The sequence below is a fragment of the Muntiacus reevesi genome, chromosome 4 (assembly GCF_963930625.1).
Source record: "Muntiacus reevesi chromosome 4, mMunRee1.1, whole genome shotgun sequence".
In the NCBI taxonomy this organism is placed as follows: Eukaryota; Metazoa; Chordata; class Mammalia; order Artiodactyla; family Cervidae; genus Muntiacus; species Muntiacus reevesi.
In genome coordinates this window covers 70,969,644-70,992,869 of record NC_089252.1, presented here as the reverse complement: position 1 = coordinate 70,992,869, position 23,226 = coordinate 70,969,644, and the positions used below count along the sequence as shown (strand labels likewise).

At 45.8% G+C, this 23,226-nt stretch overlaps 1 protein-coding gene across 1 annotated transcript in view; it reads right to left on the bottom strand.

Moving 5' to 3' along the window:
• Positions 1 to 4,717: 4,717 nt before the first annotated feature.
• Positions 4,718 to 23,226, bottom strand: part of ITGA9 (integrin subunit alpha 9) — a 350,067-nt gene continuing 331,558 nt past the window's right edge. Inside the window, exons 27-28 of the mRNA XM_065932998.1 lie at positions 21,272 to 21,391; positions 4,718 to 9,541 (exon numbers count right to left, since the gene is read on the bottom strand). Coding sequence (XP_065789070.1) covers positions 9,443 to 9,541; positions 21,272 to 21,391 — 219 coding nt within the window. The 3' untranslated portion in view covers positions 4,718 to 9,442. The remainder of the gene's footprint in view (positions 9,542 to 21,271; positions 21,392 to 23,226) is intronic.

Sequence of the window (23,226 nt, the reverse complement as noted above, 5' to 3'; positions counted from 1 at the left end):
AAATTTTCATTCTTTTTTTATGGCCTAGTAGTATTCTACTGTATATATATATGCAAGATTTTCTTTATCCATTCATCTGTGGATAGACATTTAGGTTGCTTCTGTATCTTGGCTATTGTAAAAATACTGCTATTAACATTGCGGTGCATCTTTTCGAGTTAGTGTTTTTCTTTTTTAAAGAGTATTTGGCAGGGGCCCTGATGCTGGGAAAGATTGAAGGCAGGGGGAGAAGGGGACAAGAGAGGATGAGATGGTTGGATGGCATCACCCACTCCACATGAATTTGAGCAAAGTTCAGGGGATGGTGAAGGACAGGGAAGCCTGGTGGGCTGCAGTCTATGGGGTCACAAAGAGTCAGACATGACTTAGTGACTGAACTGAACTTTGATTGGTTGTAGCATGGGAGAAGGCTGAGTCAAGGGTGACTGCAACGATTTTGGCCAGAGCAAGCAGAAGAATAAAGCTGTCATTTCCTGAGATGGGGCAGCAGCAGTCCAGCTCTGCACATGCTGTTTGAAAGGCTTATGATCTAGCTGAGTAGTGGCTGAATACTGCAAGCCTAGAATTCAGGGGAGAGGACCAGACAGGAGGCAACTGGGTCCTGTAGGTGACATGGAATGCCAGGAGCTTGGATTAGGGTCTCCAAGGAGTACAGATGGAAGGAGTTCCGAGGTCTCAGTTCTGATCTCTTCCAACATCTAGAGGCTGGGAAGAAGAGTGGGAACTAGCAAAGGAGACAGAAGTGGCCAGGGAGGCGGTGGGTGTGCTACTCTGGAAATCTAATGGAGAGACTGTTCGAGGAAGTGAAGCTGATTCCAGAAGAGGAAATCAGATGGCCAAGAAGAATATGAAGAGATGCATGTGTACGGTTGTCAAGCACATTCAAAGCTAACTGCATACAACACAGGAGATTGGCAAGAGAGAGAATTCCATGTTGGGCAAGGATTCAGGGACAGGCACTCTGCTGAGAGCATCCACTGTGCGGTCATTTCAGAGTCTGGAGAATGAGACTGTAACCATGTTAAGATGTTATGTATGTAATATGGACCCGGAGAGATTCTACCCAGTCCCTTCAGGGGACATGGGGGAGGGTGTTCAGTGCAGCAGGAGGGTGGAAACAGTCAAAGGTCTCCTTCAGCGAGACTGGAGAAATAAACTGTGGTGAAAACAATGTAGGATATAGTGCTGCAGCTGGAAACAACAAACTAGATGTAAACAAAGCAACATGAATATATCCTTAAAAAAATAAAACACAGGCTTTCAGGCTCAATACCATTTAAGAGAAACCTAAAATAATACCATGTACATAAACTCCTAAGGACATATATTCAATTCATTAGACTTGGTGCCTCTAGAAGAGAGATTGTGAATGGGGATGGCAGGGGCTAAACGAGAAAAGCAACATAACATAAAAAATGAATATGATTAACCAACTCTGCGTACCCCAGAGTTGCATAAATAAAGGTATTCCTCTTCCTCAAATTCCGTCAGACTCAAGAATTTGAAGGATAAATGTTGGGGCTTAAGGCAACTATATTCTGAGTGTCTTACACCAGTGGGTACGGCAACTCTTAGTTAACATGTATTCTCTTATCCATTAATGATCCATTCCCCAGCCTCCTTTACAAGCAAATGCGTTTATATGACTACTTTCTGGTCAGTGTTGTATGGGACTTCTGAGAAGGCTAGTCAAAAAGGAAGGGGCATATGCCATTTTATCCTCCCCCTCTATTGCTGACTAGGAATGTGGACACAATGGCTGGTACCCTAGTAGCCCTATGGGATCATGAGGTAACTTTAAGCCACATGCCTAGAAAGACAGAAGCTGGTATTCTGATCATCCATGAAGCTTGATGATGATCCTAATCATTCAATACTTGATGCCCCACATCCAGTCTTCTTTTATGTGAGAGAGGAACATATTCTCAGCAATGTTTAAACCATTTCTATTTTGGATTTTTCTATTACATGGAGCAAATACTCTTCTAACTGATAAAGTAGGTTCCAAATAGATGTCATATTGGAGAGGATTTCATTTTTTTCCAAATCTGCTATTTCTTAGAAGAAAGTTTTCCTGAAAATTCTTTTAAACATGCCCCCTGCTTATTCATTTATTTGGTGATTTTGTGACTTCAGAACATAGTTTTTATACATCTATTGAGATCTGTTTTAATTTTTAGCTATTTTTTCAATTATAGAAGAATTTTATTAAAAAGAGTACACAATGATCTGGACAAGACTTTGAGGTGAAGCAGAGGTTTGGCAGCCGGCCCAGACAGCACAGCCTCAGATTTCAGTGTAGAGCTGGAGACATTTTGTTATATCCACGTTAGTTGGATGTTACATAGAATGAATAGACATGACCTCAGGGTCAGGGGACTTTGCTGGTGGATAGCTGCCAATGATTTGATAGTGCAGACAGAGCTCTGATTTAGCACTCCCATGAATTCTATTACTAAGCATAGTAATATGCTTGATGAATAGATAGACTTTAAGGACCAGAGGTAATCCAGTGGATTATACAACTCCTGACTGAACAGGAGGCACACTTTACTAATTGGCCATTTTTCTTCCTCTTACTATTGTATCTTTGATTCCTTTGAGTTAGTCAAGGCCTTTTCCTGGATTAAGGCAACAGGAAAGAAGCATATTTAATCAGCACTAGTGATCTGACAGGTCTTGTTAAATCAGGAAGCATTCAGAATTAAAAAGTTTGATTGGACTTTCTCACTAGACCACTGTCCTAACTGTGTCAGGATCATCAGTGATCTTTGCTGTAAACAAATCTCTTTATTTCCAGACTTAGAATTTGAGATCTCTTTTGGCTTAGCAATTCATGCTCTCACAGATGTAACGTTACTTTAAAAATAATTTGCATATGTTACATTGTTACATTGCCCACTATAGAAAATGAAATTTCAGATAAGTAAAAACAAAATGCAAAGCAAAACCATTGCCAATCCCATCTACCTAAAGACAACAATTTTTAACCCCTTGGTATGTATCTTTTCAGACCCTCTTCTATACTGTGGGGTGTGTGTGTGTGTGTGTGTGTGTGTGTGTGTGTGTGTATGAATTTTAACCACGGGGCAATAAATCTTTTTTTTTTTTTAGTTTTAGTTTAGTTGCTCAGTCGTGTCCAACTCTTTGTGACCCCATAAATCGCAGCACGCCAGGCCTCCCTGTCCATCACCAACTCCCGGAGTTTACTCAAACTCGTGTCCATCGAGTTGGTGATGCCATCCAGCCATCTCATCCTCTGTCATCCCCTTCTCCTCCTGCCCCCAATCCCTCCCAGCATCAGGGTCTTTTCCAATGAGTCAGCTCTTCGCATCAGGTGGCCAAAGTATTGGAGTTTCAGCTTCAGCATCAGTCCTTCCAATGAACACCCAGGACTGATCTCCTTTAGGATGGACTGATTGGACCTCCTTGCAGTCCAAGGGACTCTCAAGAGTCTTCTCCAACACCACAGTTCAAAAGCATCAATTTTTCGGCGCTCAGCTTTCTTCACAGTCCAACTCTCACATCCATACATGACCACTGGAAAAACCATAGCTTTGACTAGACAGACCTTTGTTGGCAAAGTAATGTCTCTGTTTTTTAATATACTATCTAGATTGGTCATAACTCTCCTTCCAAGGAGTAAGCATCTTTTAATTTCATGGTTGCAATCACCATCTGCAGTGATTTTGGAGCCCCAAAAAATAAAGTCTGACACTGCTTCCACTGTTTCCCCATCTATTTCCCATGAAGTGATGTTACCAGATGCCATGATCTTAGTTTTCTGAATTTTGAGCTTTAAGCCAACTTTTTCACTCTCCTCTTTCACTTTCATCAAGAGGCTTTTTAGTTCCTCTTCATTTTCTGTTTAGTAAGTATAAAAGCAGTAATTAATGAAATAGAAAGGAAAACCCAGTAGATTTAATTGGTATAGCCAAAGATTTATCAAGACTTATTTTTGAAAAGATCAATAAAATAGATCTTTGTTGGCCTTTTTTAGGGAAAAAAGAGAAAAACACACAAATGAACACCATTTGAGATAAGAACAGGAAGATAACTAGATGGATGGAGGAGATTAAAAATTTAAGAGAACACAGTATTTGTAAATGTGTAAGGATGCTATGAAAAGGCTCCTGGGAAAATGCTTCCTAACTGGTAGATGCAGGAGGACTCAGTCTACTAACAACAAGGAACCTGTCCCATTCAATTTGGTCACATTCATCCTAAGACCATCCATCCTAAGACCTAAGAGCTGACTCATTGGAAAAGACCCTGATGCTGGGAAAGATTGAGGGCAGGAGGAGAAAGGGGAGAAAGAGGACGAGATGGTTGGATGGCATCATGAACTGAATGGACACGAGTTTGAGCAAACTCCGGGAGATGGTGAAGGAAAGGGAAGCCAAGTATGCTGTAATCCACGGGGTCACAAAGAGTCAGACGTGACCAAGTGACTATACAGCAACAAAATCCTAAGGCCAAGGTCCCAGGTGTCGCCCTGGGTGGGTGGGTGACACACAGAGAAGGCGAGGACCATGGTAGGAAGGCCAAAGATCAGGGACAGTTTGACCACGTAGAGTGTGTTCTTTATGTGCAATTAATTAGATGGACCTTTACAGGCTCTTTAAATCCTCATGCCATATGACACTGAAACCCCATCTTCAACAACCTAAAAAGGCAAAAGAAATTAGCCAAAGAAATTACAGACTGAACTCCTGAATCATTTGCAGCCATTTTTTTTTATTCCAAACATGTATTTTTGTAAACCTGCATTTCCCAAACAGTGCAAGTGAATTAGAAGTGACTGCATAGACTTGAATACATGTGACTTTGTGAAGAGGAACATTCCTCCCACAAAAATTCCTCAACAGAAACATGGATGCATCAGTCAAGTTCTAGAAGTGAACTAGCGTGGGTGCCTGCCATGCAATTAATCACTCTTAAAGCTTTTAAACTCACTCTGCCAGTCACACATTAGAATTTGGAAAAAAAAACAAAAACACCCTTAACACAGGCTGAACCCTAGATCATTGTGCTACAAAGCATTGCATCACATAGGATATTTGGTCATTATCCCCCTCACATGCTGAAAATCAGAAGACATTCTAGAAGATTCATTTTGACCCTACTGCCACAGTATCCTAACCCTTCAGCCATTCTTTGCTTCAAAACATATTCTCTGATGTGGAGAAACAAATCATGGACTAAAACCCTGCATACTTGGAACATTTCTAAGGGACAGTGGTTTTCTGCCTTTAATTTGTTAAAGGGCCATTTCCCCCAAATGCCAATCCTTTATTCTGCCTCTACACTTCTGGAATTCTGAATCAGGTGTAGGTTTCAACAGGTGTAGGTTTACATGTAACCCATGCACAATGGCACTCCCTTGCCATGATGACTTACCCAAAAATAAAAGTAGAGTAAGCTTTCTAAAAATGACTTTGCTATGGTTCCACAGTTTGTGTATCAGCACCCATCTCAACCACCTAAGGGATCTGCTACATGTTCACAATGAAAATGCGTCCCGGAAGTTTCTAGGAGGCCTGCTGGTTTTGTTTGGAATCTCCTTGCCTCTGGCTCCAGGGCCAAAGGCTACATATGACTTGGTAAAGGAGAACTTTCTACTGGATTTTCTACAAAGCTTAACCAACTTCAGAATGCTGATGGCTTGGTGATGCTGATGTCATTTTTCTGAAGAACTGACTGACAATGCCTCAGTGACCTCAGTAGCAAGTGATTCTGGACACATGCCTGTCAGTCACCGTAAAACCACTGGACCCATTCGCTCCTGCCGGTGAGCCTTCATTCCTGAACCTCATGGCCACTTTGTGATGGGTTCAGGGCTCACTTAGGGGGTGTTCCAAACTCCTTAGTCCATGTAAAGTGAGCATAAGTGAATCATTCTTGACAAGGAGGCATTCTCTCAATTTCTACAAAGGTCCTTTTTTCATGTTTAAAAAGCATCTCAATCCTTGTGAGAGCTGATGACTGTGAATACACAGTCAAAAGCTGAAGCTGAAAACACTGTGCAAGAGAATACCAGATAGCATTCCACAGCGAACCCACAGAGGCAGGAAAGATAGAAATTGGAAGGCGCTGTGGAATCTTAAAAGAACCTTCTGGAGAAGGAACAAAGACACACCAACCCGTTCTGTCTGCTTCCCTCAAGAGCCTACTGATAGCTTATGAACTGGATGGAGCTGGTGAACTGGCCAAGCCGAGAGTGCTGCTGACCTGCTTGATTTCCCTCTCAATGTCTTTGCTAACTGGTCAACTCTCCACTCCCTGCAGCCCACCTGTTACTCAGCATCAGGAGATAAGTAGAGGTACCCCTGCCCCAGACTGGCTGCCTGCATTTCCTCCAGCAGATGCCAAGCATGATTTTCTTAAAAACTGCCCTATTTAGTCTTAGTAACTTCCAGGGTATGTGCTCACTCCTGAGTGTCTGCCACTCAGAAGCACATGGATCCTAGCTCTGACACTGGTTATGGAGTCTGCCCTTCCCCCATTGAGGCTGCAGAACTGTGGGCCTGCCAGTTATCCTGTTACACTCTCACCAATGCATCTGCACCCCTTGCAGGAGGCTGGTGAGTGCCCATTAATGCATTTAGTCAAAGTCGCGGATGGAGTTGTCCCAGGTCTATCACCTGAGAATTCCAAAAGGTGAAAGTGAAAGTCGTTCAGTCATATCTGACTCTTTGCAACCCCATGGACTATACAGTCCCTGGAATTCTCCAGGCCAGAATACTGAAGGGGTAGCCGTTTCCTTCTCCAGGAGATCTTCCCAACTCAGGGATCACACCCAGTCTCCCACATTGTAGGCAGATTTTTTACTCACTGAGCTACCAGGAAAGCCCAAGAATACTGGAGTGGGTAGCCTATCCCTTCTCCAGTGGATCTTCCTAAACCAGGAATCAAACTGGGGTCTCCTGCATTGCAGGCAGATTCTTTACCAGCTGAGCCACCAGGGAAGTCCTAAATGATTTATTAAAGGACACCATGAAACAAGCAAGAGTCTGTCCAAGGAGAGCTGCAAATGAGGTTTTGTAAAGGACTCCATGCTCTATGCTCTACTGTGGGAAGATCTGTCTCCCCCGGGGCAAAGTGTGCGATGGTATTCCCAGGGGAGCCGCCAGCACTCAGCACAGTGCCTCAGGCACAGCTGGGGTCCCTACACATCTGTCCTAGGTGAACTCTCAGTGAGAACTGGGTTCTTCGCATCCACGTGTTGTTACCTTAGGGCCTCCACCCCTCAGTGAGAGGCTGTATCTTTAACTTCCTTCTAAGGCCAGCCTAGTTCATGCCCTTGGCCCTCTGGCTTCTGTCTACTCCCATAGTCACTGGGAAGGGAAGCATGATGCATTCCGTATCTTCCTGTATCAGAGTCAAGTGCATAAAAAACAAACACATGCGTGCTCCATGCCAGGTTCACAACCACCCAGCACTCTCATTTTGCCAAAACTTTAGGTATCTTTGCAAGGACTGGCCAAGTATGTGTATAGAAAAACCTGTCTCCCCTGCAGTTGAGTTCTGTGTCTTTTCAACAACACTCACAGGCCCCTTGCATGCTAGCCTCCAGTCAACAAGGCCCTAGGACAGAGATGCCTGGTCTTGTTTCTTGTTTCATTCGCGTCTGATGCCATCTGTTTGTACCTGCGGCTTGAGCAGGCTGAGATAAGTCACTGAGGACTCTGTCAGACCCTGTTCTTAGATACTTTTCCTTCACACCAGATGGTTTTCCAGCAGTAGCAACAGCAGCCAGGGCTGCTCACCGTTACTGAGTGCTCACCACAGGCCAGGTGCAGTGCTCAACATGCTACCTCCACCCTCTCCTTGCCCTTTCAGAGAATCACACCACACTCAAACCTGGACAGCACTGTGCCTCCGGTAATAAACACTGTCAGACAGACAGCTTGCACAGTGAAGGCCATAACTCGGCCTTCAGCCCTGCAGGGGATAGGTGATGACTCAGTGCTATGCCCACAGCCCTTTACATCATTTCTGTGTGCCTCCCAGGTTGGGGTGTGGCTCTCTTTTCGAGGACTGTTCCTGAGCTATGGGGGCTCTTTTGTCGGCCTGAAGTGAAAAAATGTTTACATCTTCCCTGGGTGCGAGACTCGGAAAGCTCAGCTCCCTTGCTGCGGGTTGGTACAACTCTGAGGCATAAGTTACCCTCCAGAGCCCCTGCTGCAGGGTTAGGCTGAAGCCCCCCTGCACAGGATGTGCCCTGAAATGACTCCCTTGCGTGGCTTCCTCCCCTTTCCTGTCCTGCCTCTCTCATGTCTTTGCTGGCGTGCCCTTGGGAAACTTCCTTCCTAAGTTACTGTGTGAAAATCCTTGTCTCAGGGTCCACTTCTTAAGAATCCCACCTAAGATACAATTTTTAAAAAAAGACAGGTTGAATGGTCACCTCCAGGAAGGACTCTGCAATTACCATTAGCTGGGACGGCAAGAGTGCTGGGGACGATGGAGACCTCTGACTCAAATTACCGTGAAAAGGCAACACATCACAGCATTCAGACACAAGTCTCTGCTTGATGGCCACTGATTTAGTCCTGGTGGTATGTGGACTCTGATGCACTTTGTCCAGGATGAGATGCCATTCTGAGGTTTACCAGATAACCAACTGGCATTGCTCCAATCTTTCATGTCTTAATCCAAGTGAAAGGAGGGTAAAATGCCTGCTCTATAAGGTGATGGAGAACAGGCCTCAGGAATCAGGTTTTTCCATCCAAATTCCTGTTGGGACTCTTCCAATGAAAGGTACAGATGAAAAAACACTCTTGGTTCCTTAGCACATTACTTCACACTTGACTCCAGGCAACAAAGACGTGAAATGTCTTCGCGGTCAACCCCAACTGCAGTTGATATATAGCACCACCTGCTTGATGGATTCATCACACGAGGTTTTTTCAGATGATTTCATCTGCAAGTCCTTTTTTTAACAGCAAGTTCCATTCCAAAGTACAATAAGATCTTTTTCCTTTAACATTTGTATGAATGTACATGTATTTCCAAGATTTCAGGCCAGATATCAGTGCTTGAGTGAACTATATAATCATTTAATAGAAATAATAAAACATCGATACAAATATAAAGACATAATCAGTATAAAAGGCTTATATTTATAAAAATACTTTTAGGTTAACAGTTTTCCCCTGAGGGTTGACCACACTTGTTGCATCCATAAATATCCCCTAGCTCTGCAGCCAGCTTTCCAAAGTTCGGAGTTCAACTGGAAAAGGAGATGGTGTTGGTTCCAGTCAGGCGACCTGGCCAAAGTGGCTGCCGCAGGTTTCCACCTGGGCTTGAGAGAATGAGGACGAGAACAGCATCGTGGGGCCTCCGAAAAATCTGGAGAAGATTCTTTCTTCCAAATATGGAAGATACGAAGATCGGGACGACAGGCGAACGACTGGGCCACGTCACGGGGTGGGGTAGCGGGTCACTGGTTTTTCTGGACCCAGTCCCAACTGTCTTCATTCTCTTTCCGGTTCTTCTCAGCTTCAATAATTTCTTTGTACCTTCTGCGAAAGAAGCCCATCTGAAAGGCAGAAAGAGGAGAGGCTGGGTTAGAGATGCTGGAGAATCAGCTGTTTTGGTTCCAAATCTGCCTGGCCCGGGAGGAGGCATGATCTACTTACAGTGCTGGGAAGGCCTGGAAAACTCCTCAGACTAGGCTGATTTAGAAGAAATGTTACATGCAGCCACTCTTCAAAATGCATGGACTCCCTGAAGGCTTTCTTAGGATAAGCTGTTTGTTCCTTGCAATGCACTTCTGGTGGAGTGTTTCCCAAACTCTGTGCTGGGGAACACTAGTTACTGAGCTATTCATAGGTTGTTTGGGAGTAAAGAGGTTCTGTGGTCAAATAAATTTGGAGACGATGTATTCTTTAAGAGATTTGTAATGTACAGGAGAACAGCAGAGGATCAAATTAACCCTTTTAGGAAAGGATTGAGACAGCAGTCAGGGACTTGGTATTTCTCAAGCTTATTTAACTTTTGATAAATCCATTAATATCCTGTGAGACACTAGCCATGGTGGAACAATTTGATAAATACCGCTCTCATACAGTAGGCATTTAAAAGTGTGTTCAGGTCTGCATCCTACCTTGCTGTCCTCTAGATCCTTCTCTCCAATCTGTGACCCTAGTGGGCTGCTGTGCACACAACTGGCAGTGTGTGTCTCCCTAGAACCGGCAACTCCTCCTGAACCATGATGGGAGTTTCCTTAGCTTAGGTCTGAAAAGATCTTTCCTTCCAATGTTCATGGCTTTTCACATAAGGCAAGATGGATTTCCGCTTGCACAGACAGTGTAGGCGCTATTGCCACAGAAGAGTGACCTTCTGTAGTCCAAGGCTGACCTTCTCCCCACGCTCAGGAACACCTGGCATCTCTTGTTCTGTGCTCCCCAGTGTTCATGGCCTCCGTTTCTGAGGTCAGACGTCCTCCTGTATCTGCCTCTAAACATGACTGATGGGAGTGGGTGTACAAATACCCCAGCTCCCTCTCTCCTTGGGTGCGAAACCCTGAGGTATGTGCTCCATGGAAGTTGCCTGCAGTGGTAACCAGCTTGATAACATCCATTATTAGCTTCCTTCCCTGCCCTCTCCCTCTCCTGGCCCCCCATCTGTGTTCCCTGAGATTGTCTTCCAAAAAAATAACTGCCCCCAAATCCTCATTTTGATCTCCTTGAGTAGGGGAAATGAAACAGACATGTACTCTTGGCTCACTGCTGGGAGGCTGCACTGCAGGTTTTTGCTACCACACTGTCACTGTCATATAATTCTCACAGTCATATTTGAAGACCTTTGAGACTAGTAATCTCTGCAGTCTGCTGCCAATGGGGGATGTACACACCAAGCTTGCCCTAAACAAATTGTTAAGCAAACCCACACTCGCGACCACATTTAACTCCTTCGTGCATCTGTCATCACACTTCTTCACCGTGAACCCAGCATCCACTGACTCACTGCATCTTTCTCCTACTCACTGAAAGAGGCTTATGGCCCAGCTGAAGATGAGGACTGTTAAGAGAGCTGCCAAGACAGCACTGGTCACCTCCACCCACATGGCCAAGGAAGTCCTGAGAGCTCCCTTTGAGAGCAGCCGGCAAAGTAGTGCAGACTGATGACCAGAGGGGAGTGAAGCTTCCACAGAACAGCTGGCAAGGGTCTTGTGTTCTCAGTTTTGGTCCTCAAGGTCCATTCTTCAGACAGACATTGAGTTCCCTTATCTTCCCAGCATCAGACCACATCTGTCAGAACCCTACTTCCTGACACCCCCACACATACACTTTTCTCTCCTCAAATCTCTACCACCTTCTTCCTTCTGCAAGGGAATGTAGAAAGGAGTCTTGGCCTGAATGTTCTGGAGAATTAGAAGATCGTTGTTGCCATCCTCTAAGCATAGCCACAGGAGGCCAGCAAAACAACCAAAGACTTTGTAGAAATGTCTCTCTAGAAGTTACTGCTTGATATCTCCTTCTTTAAAGATAAAGATGTGGTTAACAGAGCAAGTGTGTCATGCACAGCTTCTGAACTGAGGAGAACATAATGGTAGAAAGAAAGCTGGATGTTACATGAGAATAAGAATTTTTAGCACAGGATTCTGCCTGCAGATAGCATGATGTTTCAGTGATCTTTACTCACATTAACTCCAAAGATGTAACATATCTCCACAGTGGCACCAATCAAGCAGAGCTTTAGCTGTCTTCTGCTCTCTTATTATCTTTCACATTTAGGATTCCTAAGGATTTGTGCCTTTTATCTCCAGAGCTTAGCATCTCACTTCTGCTTAGTGCCAGGGATAAATGCAAAAATGCCCTGTACCGTGGTTCTGCAACAAGCACTATCAGGAGACTGAGGCTATTTTTCACTTCCCAAATCTGCACTGTGACTTGTTTTGATGGTTGAATACAAGGGAGGTGATGCCCTGTCAGTTCCACACTTAGGCCATGCACACTCCCGCTTGCTTTCTCAGACCCCTGCCTGGCTTCCATGTGAACGAGTTCGGTCTTGCTGCTGAAAGACGAGTCCACTCAGCTGAACCAGACAGCTGCCTGCAGCTGTGGGGTGTGAGCCCCACAGAGACGGGAGGACCGCCTTGTCAAGCTCGGTGTAACCCACAGGATTGTGAGCGATGTAGATGGTGGTTGTTTTTTTAGCTCCTAAACTTCAGTTTGTTACACAGCAAGAGTTAACTGATACAGAATTCCATATTTTTGTCTGATTTATGAATGGATTGACACTCGTGGGCAGGGTGGCAGGGGGGCAGCTGACAGGGTTCCATATGGAAAGAGTATCACTGTGTCCAGTCCTGCTGCACAGACTTGTCTTGTTCACCTCTAAGGGGGGACAAAAAGTTGGCTCGGTTCCTCACGGCTGTGTTATGCTGGCATGTGGATTTGATGCAGAGTGTGCAATCGAGCAAGGATCTAGAGTGCCTGCACTGACTCTCAGAGGTGGCTCTTCTGAGTTCAAGTTTATGTGTGTCGTACTTGTTACCGACAAAGTGACGGCGTCATATCCTATAGGAATTATTTTTTCTCAAGTAGAGTGCAGTCAGCATTAGCCTTGAAAACTCTGCACCCACTGGCAGTAACTGTAAAACTTCTCCTAGAAACAGCCTTGCAAACTCTTCACTCCACTCCAGTGCACCAGGGTCTCCAGAGCCCTGCTCCCAATACAACCTGTGCGTAGTTTCTTAGATGGAAGGCTGGAGCTGCCACTGATGTTTGTGCTTCTTCTCTGGAGCCCAAAGACAATTTCTTAAAACATGGTCCACTCTCATGACCAGGGAGTGCTGGGCACAGTAGCACAGGCTGTGCACTGCATATAAGTCATCAGGGGGTACCACTCATGTCACAGATATCATAGACGTGAAATTTATTACAACCATTTTCCAGCAGATGGCAGACGAGTGTCTTTTTCTAACAAAATCGGATTTTCTGAATTTTCTGACAGATGGAAGTAAAGCTTCTGGAGGACAGGGTGCCACTTACTCATTTGCACCAAAGTGCCATGGGCTTTCCAGGTGGCTTAGCGGATAAAGAATCTGCCTGCAATGCAGACAACGCAGGCAGACACAAGTTCAATCCCTGGGTTGGGAAGACCCTTTGGAGGAGGGCATGGCGACCCACTCTAGTATTTTTGCCTAGAGAATCCCATGGACAGAAAAACCTGATGGGCTACAGTCCATAGGGCTGCAAAGAGTCGGACACGACTGAACCAACTCAGCATGCATGCATGCACCAAGGTACCATACAGTCTAGAGGTGGATCCGTCAGACTAATAATGCTTCTTATGTGATCAAAAGGACTCCATTTCAGAAAAAGAGACTGTCACCTTCAGGCTTTTGATAGACAGCCCAAAGCCTAGGCTCTGAGTTTACCAAGCCATGGTCCCCCAAACAACTGTGACATGCCAGGCCATAGGACCTACTTAGAAGGGCCGGACAGGAGAGGTAGTGCGTGGGGAGCCTGGAGTTCTGATGACTGCTCATGCTGGGGCCCCAGAGCAGGGCATCTCCTGGCTCTAAGCTCCAGTGTCTTTGTCTCTGCCCAAGAGACGGAAGGCATTCTCAGAACTCTGCCAGCCCCGAAACATCATGAAGGCTTTTTATGTTGGCCCCCAAAGCAAACTCAGGACTGCAGCTTGTGAAGCACACAGCTGTGTACCCAGCCCTCACACGCAGGAGGCTCAGGGCACAAAGTCCTTACCCAGTATCAATTTTTCACAAAGAGTTTTTGGGAATATTAAATTTTGAAATTTTATATTAAAGTATGGAGATATTATAAGGTATAAAGAAGTCTAAAACTCTTAAACACAAAGATAAATCAAGACTTCAAAGGCATTTCTCCCCTGTAGCAGGCCTACACTTTCACCCTCACTGGTGCTCATGGTTACTTTGGGGAAAATCTTGAAGAGATGCTGGACAAACTTAGATTTTCGGGGCCAGTTAAGCCCATGCTGAGGGTGCTAGGAAATGATCCATGATGAGTTAAACCAGACCCTAAGTAACCCCTCATTCAATGCCAAGCCAGTGGAGTCTGTGTTTTCCTACACTTTTCCTGGAACCTTCTAGGGCTTGCTTTGCACTTGAGGGGCAAAAGATTCTGTTTATAATTGATCTGTCTGTAGCAGAGGAAACACTCATGGAAACCCCACAGGAAGAGAGATTCCAGCCAAACTTGGCTTCGCTGGAAGCTGAGGGAGCAGGGGGTTTTCTGGCTTCTTGTCTGTGCTGGTCCAGAGGGAGCCGGTAGTACCACAGGGCGGCTCCCTCAGACTTTCTGACAGATTCACACAACTTTCTGATGCAAACTTGTATCAAAAAACCTGCCAGAAAATTCCCAGGGAAACAGCCGGCTTCCCCTTGAACAGCCCTAATTAGGAAGACGCTGTGAGAGAGGCCTGGGGCCAAGGAAGAAGCGAGAATCACTGGGTTCTGGGGTCCACAGCATGCAGCACCAGGTTCCTCCTTCCCAGCCCAGTCTGGGGTGAGTGAGGGACAGCTGAACAACCCCATGGTGCTCGGTCTTTAGGGAGACCCCCACCCGCTCCTCCCTGGCCTTCGGGATGCCTCCTGGTTAGCTATTCCAAGGGCCTCAGACATACTCCTTCTTTGGACTAACTCAGAGCCTCATGTTTATCGGCCCTTTCAAGTTCCCTGGCTATTTACATAGCACGTCTCTGTCTCGAGATGTCAACAGTGCAACATCAACCCAATATTTACTTGCAAACATAAATAAGTCTCCACCGAGTGTCTCTGGCACATGGTTTCAATCGAGACAGTGCAAAGGGGGAGTGTGTATGTGTGTGCCTGTGCATTTACTTTTTCTCTGCAGGAGGAGCAAGGAAGGGTTCTCATAGCCCAGCTGGAGGGAAGGTGATAACTCCTCAATGACTCCCGGAAGGGCTGCCAAACCTACACAGCCTCTGAGCCTTTTCACAGATTTCTTTTTCTAAGTGCTTCTGCTTGAGATTTGTAGCAATGCTCTCGAATGAAAACCAGGTGCCCAAAGCCAGCTCTGGAGCAGCAGGTTCTTAGAACAGGTTCGGCTGATGGAGGGTTCGAGTTGGTCTTCTGAAGAGGGTGGCAAACCCTCTGCACGGCCCAGCTCTACAACATCTGAGAGCAGGCAAAGCTGGCAGGTCCTGGGCCTTTTGGGAAGAGGCTGGCTATGGTTCTGACCTGGCGATGGCACTGCCCTTTGCTCCAGGCCATCTCATTGGCAAAAGGGGTCAAGAGGAGGGAGGGGAACGGTTCCTGGGTTGGAAGCAGTAGAGAAGGATGCAGTTTTCTCCTTCACTGAGCAGTGGCCTGTGTGTTTTGGCAAACTGTACAAGGGAGCAGGCAGAAGAGGAGAGAGAAGCCTGGGGCCCTCAGTGAGGCTTTTCCTCTTGAAGTAAAAGCATCCCAGTATCTCTACTCTGCCACCACTTGACTCAAAGGCTGGCTTGATGAGCTGAAGGCACTCCTTAAAGGTGCAAGTCCCATATACCATCTGAACAATATTCAAACTTCCTCCAATAAACAGGCCTTTATGACTGTCTTGAAGAGGCCCCAGGGCCAGGCCATTTCAAAACCAATCAGGAGCCGAAGGAAAGGAGAGGGGACTCATTTGAATTTTTCTCCCTTAAAAGAGTTTCCTATTTCAAAGTTTTCTTCCTGCATGGTGGTTTGGCAGACTACTGTAATCCTCACACAGAAAGTTTAAATTATGGCTCCCAATGTCTGCTAACAGCCTGGCTCTGGGAAAGCTGATTAGGATCCATTTCAGAATTTGAAGAAGGATCTGGTTAGCGGGGGGCCCCTTGTGGTGGGTTTTGTGTCAGAGCCAGGATCTGCTGCCGCCGAGCAGGAAAGAGTGCCTGACATGCCAGCGACCAGCCTTCCGGAAGGCCCTGGGGTCTGGCCAGAGGCAGAGAAGGGGGCGAGCACGAGGCAGGGAGCTTGGAGCTCGGCTCTGGAGGAGGCATTTGCTGACCCTACAAGGGGTTTCTGTTTCAGACAAACAGGGGATGATGGGCATGTTGGTAGCACCGTGGTGAGCTGCAGGAGGAGCCAGGAGCACAGGCTCTTCACCTGACCTAGTGCTGCTCACGCTTGGCTCCGTCACCATCTCTGGTCACTTAACTGCTTTTCCCAGACTCTTCAAGATGGAGAGATGGCTCTGTTACTTCTTACCTCTGTCATTTCATCCTGAGCTGGGTACCTAGCAGGGATCCAATACTGTTTGCTGAGTGAAGGTACTGGCCACCTCGCAAACATAGAGCATGCTGACCTGTAGGCCTGTGTGACATAGAAAGTCCGTCCGCACTGGGCCAGCTGCCTTGTTCACTTCTAGTACCAAGTCATCATCCGCGTACATTTTGGAGAACATCTGGGGCTCATGAACTCAAGGCACTGACAAGCAACCATATGCAGCAGTGTCGGGAGCTACAGCAAAGGGAACTTTAAGAGATGTGGCTTGATAAAGGGAAGAGGACTTGAATATTACTCACTTGCCTTTTAAGGCCCTAGTGAAGTGTTTCCTGGTTCACAGCGGCAGCTAGGTGACTCTCCCCATGAAAGGACTGGAGGGAATGATATGTGAAATAAGGTAATAAGCCAGAATCATTTAGTCCTCCCATCTAACTCAAATATTAGGTCCATTAGTCAACAGATTTCTGGATTGTCAATGTAATATTAGACCTCTATACATAATGAATTTTTCTTAGGTTACAGACCTAGGAATCCGAGTTGACAAGAGATCTATAGTTGACTCGAAGAGATAGAGAATAGATAGACTTCTTGTTGCCAAGGGGAGGGGGAGATGGGGGAGGGAAGGACTGGGAGTTTGGGATTAGTAGATGTAAGCTATTATACAGAGGATCGATAAACAACAAGGTCCTACTGTATATCACAGGGAACTATATTCAAGATCCTGTGATAAACCATAATGGAAAAGAATATGAAAAAGTATATATATAAACATAAATAAATGAATCACTCTACTGTATGGCAGAAATGCAAATTGTAAGTCATTGTAAATGACTGTAAACATTGTAAATTAGCTGCACTTCAAGAAAATAAATTTTAAGAGATCTGTAGTTGAAGTTTTAGGAATATATAGGTCTTCAAAATAATCCTACATTTCATTTGCCCTTGTCAGTGTCCTATAAAGTCATTACACTTAGTTAGTCCTTTAAGAGAAAAATATTTTTCTTAAAGAACTCCCTCTGCCAAGCTCCTTACTGCACTGTCACTTTGCCTGAACAGACAACCCACTCTGAATGTTAAGTGTGTTCATGAACCCTGCACCGAGGTTTACTTTTTTTTCCTTCCAAGGAGTACAATCATAATTTTATCTATGACACCAGAAGAGGAATGAGGTTTCATCTACTTTAAAACAACAAAACATCCAGTTAGGTGAATTGTCCTTTGTCATAGTGAGTTTTAAAAAAAAGATTAAGATTTCACCCATATTTCGGAACAGCATGCATATGACAGACAAAAGATACCACTAACCCTTTGCTGCTTTTCCCCTTGGGAGGTAGGGTCTATTTCCTGTCCCTTGACTCCAGGGTAGCATGTGACTGCTTCAACAGAATACAGTAGGATGATGCCTCGCCAGTTGTGGGTCAGCCTTTCAAAGAACTGGCAGCTCTCACTATGCTCTCCCAGAGCAGAGCCACCACGTAACACACTCTGCTGGAAGGGTCACATGGAGAGGCCCTGAGTCTACATGGGGAGTGCAGTCTCCCAGCCAGCCCTACGGTGACTGTACTCACCCCCACCCTGTCCCCAGATCTCTCTCCTCTCCACATGGAATATCCATCTGTCCCTCCCCGCCTGGAAAACTCAAACCAAATCCAAGGTCAGACTTGAACGATGCCTCATTTGGAAAATGTCCTCTGACTATAACTGAGGGCTTCTAGTAAGCTAAGCATTTGGTCTAAGTTACCTCTATACCTCAAGCTGGATATTAGGGTCTCCGTTTTACAGAGGAGGAAGTTGAGGATCATAGAGGGCAAGCAACTCTCCCAAGGTCACATGGCTGGCAAGGGCAAGAGCCAGGGTTCCAGTTCACATCTGTCAGCCTGCAAAGCCTGCGCCCTCATCTACTGTGCTGCACTCTTCTGCCTTTTCATTCCCCTGGAGTGGGGATAGGGGAATTAATGGTGTTCTTCACAGTTTCCAGAACACTCATTGCCCAGCACTCACCACCCTCAACTACATTTACAGTCTGTATGCTCGATGGAGGCGCATTCAAGGCAAGTCACCATCACTGTGGCATGCAGGCAGGCACCTAGCCCAGTGTTTGGTTCAAAGCAAGTATTCAATAAATATGAGTTGAAATCAAATACTGCTCTTGGATGGTGAGCAAAGCTGTTTGACCTACATGTCGTCTCGTGCCAGCTTCCTCAGAACTGTTCTAGACCCTTCCTCCCACCCCCACTTAATGGCGACCTTGCCTGGTGAAGGCCCCTTGACTGCTACCCCTTCACGGCTAGTCCAAGGCAGAGAGTGGTATCTGCCTTCTTGGACCCGGGCTCTTTGGATCACACACAACTGGGTGACCTCAGGGTGCTGGCCATCCCATGACACCCTCTCCTGCAGCTACATTCTTTAAACAAACACAACAGAAGCAAAGCGAAGCAGATGACAACTGGAAGGAGGTGGGAGTGTGTGCTCAGGAGAGAGGGTGCTCTTAAGCAGCAGAGCAAAGTGGGGGCCAGAAGGAGGGCCTTCCCATCACAGGAGGGGTGGGTACAACCACACACTCCCCACTCCACACCCCTGGTCTGGTCCCATGCACCCAGCCATGTAGGACAGTGCTTCCTCTCTTCTGAAATGTCCACACAGGGACTTCACTGGCGGTCCAGTGGTTAAGACTGCACTTTTATAATACAGGGGGTGCAGGTTAGATCCCTGATTGGGGAACCAAAATCCCACAAGCCACAGATCGTGGTCAAAAAGTAACCAAAAAAAAAAAAAAAAAAAAAAGAGAGAGAGAGAGAGAGAGAGAGAAAAGCAAGTAAAATACAAATATATTAAAAAAAAAAAAGATGTCTAAACTTACTTGAAATTTTTGGAATACAAAGTAAAGCAACAGTGTGATATAATTTTAAAAAATGAATAAATAAAATGCTCATACAAAGACAGAGGAAGTCTCTCTCTCTTTCACACACACATATACCCCAAAGCCCTTGTTGTCTTCAGATCTCAAGCACTGAGCTGGCTTTGTTCTCTACCCACAGACCAGACGCCTTGGCAGGAAGGAGTTGGAGTTGGAGAAAAGGGAGAATTAAGAATCTATCTGGCCATGCAGATTAAACAAACAAAAAATGGACAGGTTTTTTTTTTTTTTCAAAAAGGTAATATCCGCTCCTGGCAAATATATGGGAAAATAGGCACTTCTAATACACTGTGTGTGTAACCTTTATAGAGGGCAATTGGTAATATGTAATAAAAGGCTTAAAATGCACACTTCTTCTGACTCAGTAATTCTGTTTTTAAAGTTTCCTTTTAAGTACATAATATAAGATTTGTGCAAATATTTGGCTCTAAGCATATCCACTGGTGCAGTTATGAGAAGTGTGAAGCCAGGAACCACCTGAACCCCAACATCTGAGGATGGGGATCTGCCGATAACTGCAGGCCAAGGCAGCACTGGACACAGGCTTTTAAAAACGGGGAACAATGTTCACAGCTCTGTGTTCAGAGACAGCGAGGCTCTGACACAGTACAGGGGTGCCTTCAAAGCATGGGAACCCGAAGTGAACTTACTTTCAAGTGATATGTTCAATGTATCTTTCTTCAAGCCTGAAACACTTTTTAGGTGAAGAATCTCTGAATTTAAAGCAATCAGTCCAAATGTCAATCTGAAAAAATGTCCCACAAGACACTATTTTTCCTGTTTCTAGACTTCTTAGATAATCTGAAGTATATATATATATATTTCAGATTGATAATTGAATCTATTGCTTTCATTTTAGATGTCCTACACTTGAAAACAGACAATATTTTTCCTGTTTCTAGACTTCTTAGATACTCTGAAGTGTATATATATATTTCAGATTGATAACTGAATCTATTGCTTTCATTTTAGATGTCCTACACTTGAAAACATGTTAGGTATTTTACCGGAGAACTTAATACACTAAAATAAGTAGGTGCTATGAGAATGCCTGGTCTATTAGGTAGAGAAAAAGGTCAAAAGGTAAAGGGACCATAAATGGTCACTTTTAGGCTAAAGGCTCCTGAGTACCTGACAACTTTTTTTCTTACTGATTTATTTCTATGATTGATCAAGAAATACAAGTTATTTTGGAATCCCAAAGAAACTAACCATTTTAATTTAAAGCATCCATCCAAAATCATGTAAAAGGATGTCTCCATTTGCCTCTGAAACCCAGCACACTAGAGAGGCAGGAACCTGGTGTCAGGAAGTCCCAGTTGGTGCTCCTCTAGGAGCTGGGGACTCAGTAGAAACGAGGAGACAGGACCCCACTCAGTTGGCACCTTATCTTCCAGTGGAAGAGGCAGACCTTCCTCAGATAATGACTCTGAAACCATTACTGATGAATACAGAGGCTCCGAAGTCAAGGACCCCAGGTCCCTGAGAGCAAAGTGCAGAGCAAAGAAACTATCCTAGACTTGAGGGTGAGAACACCGCTCTTTCTTGAGAAAGTGACAAGAGGCAAGATGTGAAGGATGAGCAGGTGCTCCCTGTCGAAGGAGGCAGAGAAAGTCTGCCACCTGGGGCACCTACAAATGAACGCCCATGGGGCTGGGAGAACTTCTGATGGAGACACCTGGGCAGCACTCTGGACACATAGTCTATCTCCATTACTACAGTCCTCTGGGTGGAAATCTTTCCCATATTTCACATGGGAGAAGAACAGAGAGTGGCTCTGTAGCTCCTTTTCTCATGTTTATGACAAGTAAACAAGGTAACCATCCACATCCCGGTCCCAGCTGTTACTCGCCAAGCTTCTGGTTAGGAGGGAGGCTTCTATCATCCTGTGTTAGGACTGGTGGCAACTCTGCTAGGGAAGCCCCAAGAAGAAGAGGGTGAAATTCTGGGGTTCCCTCTGAAGTGGTCCAGTCTTCAGGTGTGAATGACCTCATAAGGAGTCAAGACTCCATTCACTGCCTGGAGGGGACCTTGCTCCAGGAAGGAAGTTCCAACATGAAACCTCTTTCGAGGAGCTCTACCCCAGCAAGGCAGGAGAGCTGGGCGTCCAGGCGGAGACTCCCTGGGGACCCACGATCTCCACTCACCTTCCAGAGCAGCACGGCCAGCAGCAGGAAGATGAGGATTCCCACCAGCAAGCTGATGGCAATGATCCAGCCCACGACGTAGCCTCGTGGCTCCAGATTGTGCAACGCCTCAAAGACCACCTGGGAGGCAAAGCAAGAGTGAGCTGGTTCCCCAACAGAAGCACCCACCGCACGAGGGGGCCCAACCTGGGCTTGACATTGAGGCTGAACCGGAGAGATGCGTCCAGACTGCTGTTGCTATAAATCGGACCCTGTTGAATGCTTTTCTGGTGGTATTCTGATGGGTTTTTCACTAAGATCTGAAAAGGCACTTGAAGTCCCAATTCTTGAAGGGCTTGTAAAGACAACAATCTTGGTTTAAATACCATGAAGTGAATGTAAGCGTGGTGAAAAACCTGGAGGAGGTACTATGTTCTTGATTCAGAAAAGACAATAACAGTCTCCGTTTTATTATGGGTTTTGAAACAAAGGACATGGGTGTGCCCTCCAGATAAGACAGGACTTCTGAGTGTTCAGCGCACCGTGTAACTTATTGTAGTTACTGGATTAATGCCAGTTTCCCTAGGAGACTGCAGATCTCAAGGGCTAGGCAGAGTCTGCCTTGGGTCACATGGTGACGCCTAGGACACTGAAGGCATTCACTTGAGGAGCTAAGTCCTGTTCCCCAAAGGGAGTCATAGGTTCCTCAGAGCCCATGTCTCAGTGAGGCAAGCTGTTCCAACTTTTATGAACCACGGTGGTGTGCTGGCTCATTCCAATGATGCCAACGGTGTGCCTCGCTTCCCAGCTCCACATCTAAGGACATTACTATGGTATTCTGAAATGGTCCATCACGAGAGTATTTACACCCCTGAAATTGACACACGAATCAGGGCTCCCACACCCTCCTGCCACTGTTTAACATGTATTAGCTCAACACCGACTGCATCCTTTGGCTCTGTTTTTGCCCCACTGGTCACAGTGGAGTTTATTTTTGCATAATTCAAAGCATCCATCTTGTTCTCTGTGGCCAATCCTCCCAACACCCCATGGTCCCATTCAAGCTCCTATTTGCTGAAAAGACAGAAATCTCTGCTCTGGGCAGCCATTGTCTCCTTTGGCAGACAGGCTGCCTGGTCCAGCCACAGGGCTTTGTCCAACCTGGTCCGTGTCCTTGGAATGTCTAGCCACTCCTTGGGGAAGCCTATCTAAACCTTGCTCAACCCTGGAAGCCAGTTGATGTTTTGCCTGGCAGGAAGTCCAGGGGTCCTGCTCTCCTGCTCAAGTCTCAAAGGTGACAGGGCCCAGGACTGAGCTGATATAGCCTAGCACCATTTATGCTATCTTTTTAGGGCCTGGCTTCCCTCTTTCTGTGTCAGGCTCTGTGCTATCCTTGCAATCTCTGTCTGACTCACACAATCATCCCAGGAGGTATTCAGCACCGTCCTGCTCTGGGCCATTTAGCTCAAGTGGAGTCAAGATTTGAACTCAGGTCTAGCCACCCTCGAAGGCCCACTCTAAGCTGGTCACTAGTACATCATAGACTGTGTGGCTGACGGTGGCTCTTTAAAGACACTCTGTCAACTAAATGGATCATTCACTTTTTCTCCCTTGGTGAAAAGGAGAGCAAACGCAATCATCTTTGTCTCACTGTCTTCATTCCTACAGGTGGGACAGGAAGGGGGGTGTGCTGGGGGAGGGGACATCCATGAGACAAATCCTGAATCCAAAATATTATCTCAAGAGAAATCAGGCAGAAGAGAAGCCATTCCTTTCTATGTTGGGACAAGACAAAGAAAACAGCCTACGGAACATAGCAGTCACTTTGGGGAATGGAAATGAGGTTTCTTTGTAGCATATACTCATTGGCTATGTGACCTTGGACAAGGTACTTTACCTCTCTGAGCCTCAGTTCTCTCATCTGTAAAATAGGGGTAGAACAGCCCCTCCCCAGAGAATTCAAGGGGCTAACACAC